General features: G+C 33.8%; 1 protein-coding gene across 1 annotated transcript in view; it reads right to left on the bottom strand.

Annotated features, from left to right (window-relative positions):
• The window catches only part of Cbr-csn-2, a gene marked incomplete at both ends in the record, with an annotated part of 12,719 nt that extends 11,120 nt beyond the window's left edge, over positions 1-1,599 (bottom strand). The window contains 2 exons of the mRNA XM_045241633.1: positions 736-991; positions 1,558-1,599. Coding sequence (XP_045097477.1) covers positions 736-991; positions 1,558-1,599 — 298 coding nt within the window. The remainder of the gene's footprint in view (positions 1-735; positions 992-1,557) is intronic.
• Between the last annotated feature and the right edge of the window lie 779 nt (positions 1,600-2,378).

Here is a 2,378-nt window from a genome sequence, read left to right as displayed (position 1 = left end):
CGGGTGTCGTTCTATTAGAGGTTTTACGGTAACTCATGAGTTATAGTTCACTATAGGAAAAATTGACCAAACTTTACATTGCCCTAATAAACACATATTTAAATATGTTTCCTTTGAAATGTATATTATTTTTATGCAGCCAACTAAGCCATTTTGAAATTTTCGAAAAATTCTCTCTCAAGACACTAAAATTAACTTTTTTTTTCTAAAAATGTTTTGTTTCATACATCTGCTTCAAAAAAACAACGAGATTTCGAGAAATTCGCCGATATTAAAAACGCCTGGAAAATGGTTTTCCGGAAAACGAAAATTTTCTTGCATACCGAAATCGTCATTCTCCGGTAATTTGTTTTCCGGAAAACTGTTTTCCGTCTGTTTTCCACTTTCTTGCATACGGCCTCTGGTGTGTTTTCTAGGTCATTTTGAAGTGGTGGCCTAAAAAACCCAATTTGCAAAAGATAGGCCACCATGTCAAAATGATCTAGAAATTACACCAGGGTCATTTTAAGCCAAAATTTGAAAAAATTGATTTCCAATAAAAAACCTGTATTAGAAGGGCCCCTTTAATAGAAGGGTTCTCTTAGAGGATCTTGGAAAATTAGTAGGGCAGCCTATAATAGAAGGGCCCTCCGGAGGTACATTAGAACAATAGAAGGGCCCGCCTTTCTAATACAGGTATGTGATTTTTTGAAATTTTCAATCTTTTCGCACTATTTTTCCATTAAAAACCCTCACCAGCAGTCTTAATATAAGTGAGCAGCTCTCGATAGTAATCCAACATTTTCTCGAGACGATTCTGGCCAAAAGTGATTTTGATCATCTGTTTCAACGCTTTGAATCCCCACTCTCCCTTGTCTCCTTCCAATTCTAGAACCTTCTCGAATGCTTTGATCGCTTCGTCGAGCTTTCCATCCGATCGATATCCTTTCGCTGTGTAGTACTGATTCTCCATATCCACGTCGGGTTCCGATCCACTGTCATCTTCGTATTCCTGAGAAAAGGAAGGATTGAGGATTTTTCAAAAAAAAATCGAAATCTAAGAATCTAAGAATCCGGGAATCTAAAAACTAGAAATCCAAAGGATCCAGGAATCTAGAATGCCAAGAATTTAGACATTTTGTAGAATCCTGAAATTCAGGAATCGAAAATTCTAAAAATCTGAAGAATCTTGAAAAAATCAAAAATTTAGGCAAACATTTTTTATGGTCATTACCTATATTTTTTTGGTCATGACCTAGATTTTTCTAGGTCATGAGCTAAATTTTTTCTAGGTCATGACCCAAATTTTTTAGGTCATGACCCAAATTTTTTAGGACCAGAATTCCAGAATTCAAAATCGCAATTTTCAGAACTTCTTGAAACTGAATTTTTGTAATGAAACCCAGATTTTCTAGAATCCTCATTTTTAAAATAATATTTCCGAATCTCCAAAGATATTTCTGGAATTCCGAATTGAACAAAAAATTTGTTGAAATTTCTCTATTTTTCCAGATTTGAAATTGTCTTTTTTTTCACTTTTCCAAGTTTTTGTTTGAGAAATTCAAAAAAAAAACTCACAAATCCATAATCCTCATCATCATCCATATAATCGTCGCCCATTGTTATACCTTTTTTCGAGACCTGAAGTTTTTTTTTTTTTAATTTGAAAATTACAAAAAATCCAAGAATATGAATTTTTAAGATACTCAAAGAAATCCATAAATCTTCTAAAAAAATACAATTCAAATTTCAGAGAAAGGAAATAAAAAGAGACCGTTTTTTGGGGTGACAACAATCAGGAAAAGGTTTTTTTTCCTAATTAAAAAAAACATTGCTAAATGCGCTTTATTGGTGCTGGAGATTTTCGATTTTTTTTTGAAATTGAAATTTCGGGGATTTTCATTGGGAAATCTATGAAAAAAAAATCAATTTCGAACTTTTCTCAACTAGAAAATTCTCTTAAAAAAGAGCTAAAAACTGCCGAAAACCAAAGAAAAATCAATAAGGCAGGACACCAATTTTCAAACACATAAAACATTGCCTCCATTGTCTGTGTGTGACGGTTCAATAGACAAAAATCAGCTGCACTGGGGGGTGTGGGGTGGTGTCTCAATGGAGCGCATTTGCTTTTTTAAATAGAGAAGAGAGGGGGAAAAGAAAAAGGGGGAGAAAAATCCTGTGAGCAATCGGTTAAATTCAAGCAAAAAAGAGCTTAAAGGGGGATTCCGACCAAAAATTTTTATTGCATTAAAATGTGTTAAAAGTTATCTTTTTTCCGAATATTATTGCGAAAAAATTCAAAAAAAATCCGAAATCCCCAAAAAACGCCGTTGAAAAAGAAGAAAATTCAAAAAAAGGTGCCACCGGGGGACGAGGATTTTTAGTGAGAAACCTAGGCA

This window comes from Caenorhabditis briggsae (genome assembly GCF_000004555.2).
Source record: "Caenorhabditis briggsae complete genome, chrI, whole genome shotgun sequence".
NCBI classification, from domain to species: domain Eukaryota; kingdom Metazoa; phylum Nematoda; class Chromadorea; order Rhabditida; family Rhabditidae; genus Caenorhabditis; species Caenorhabditis briggsae.
The sequence above is the reverse complement of the archived record's forward strand: the minus strand, read 5'-3'. Positions and strand labels throughout refer to the sequence as shown.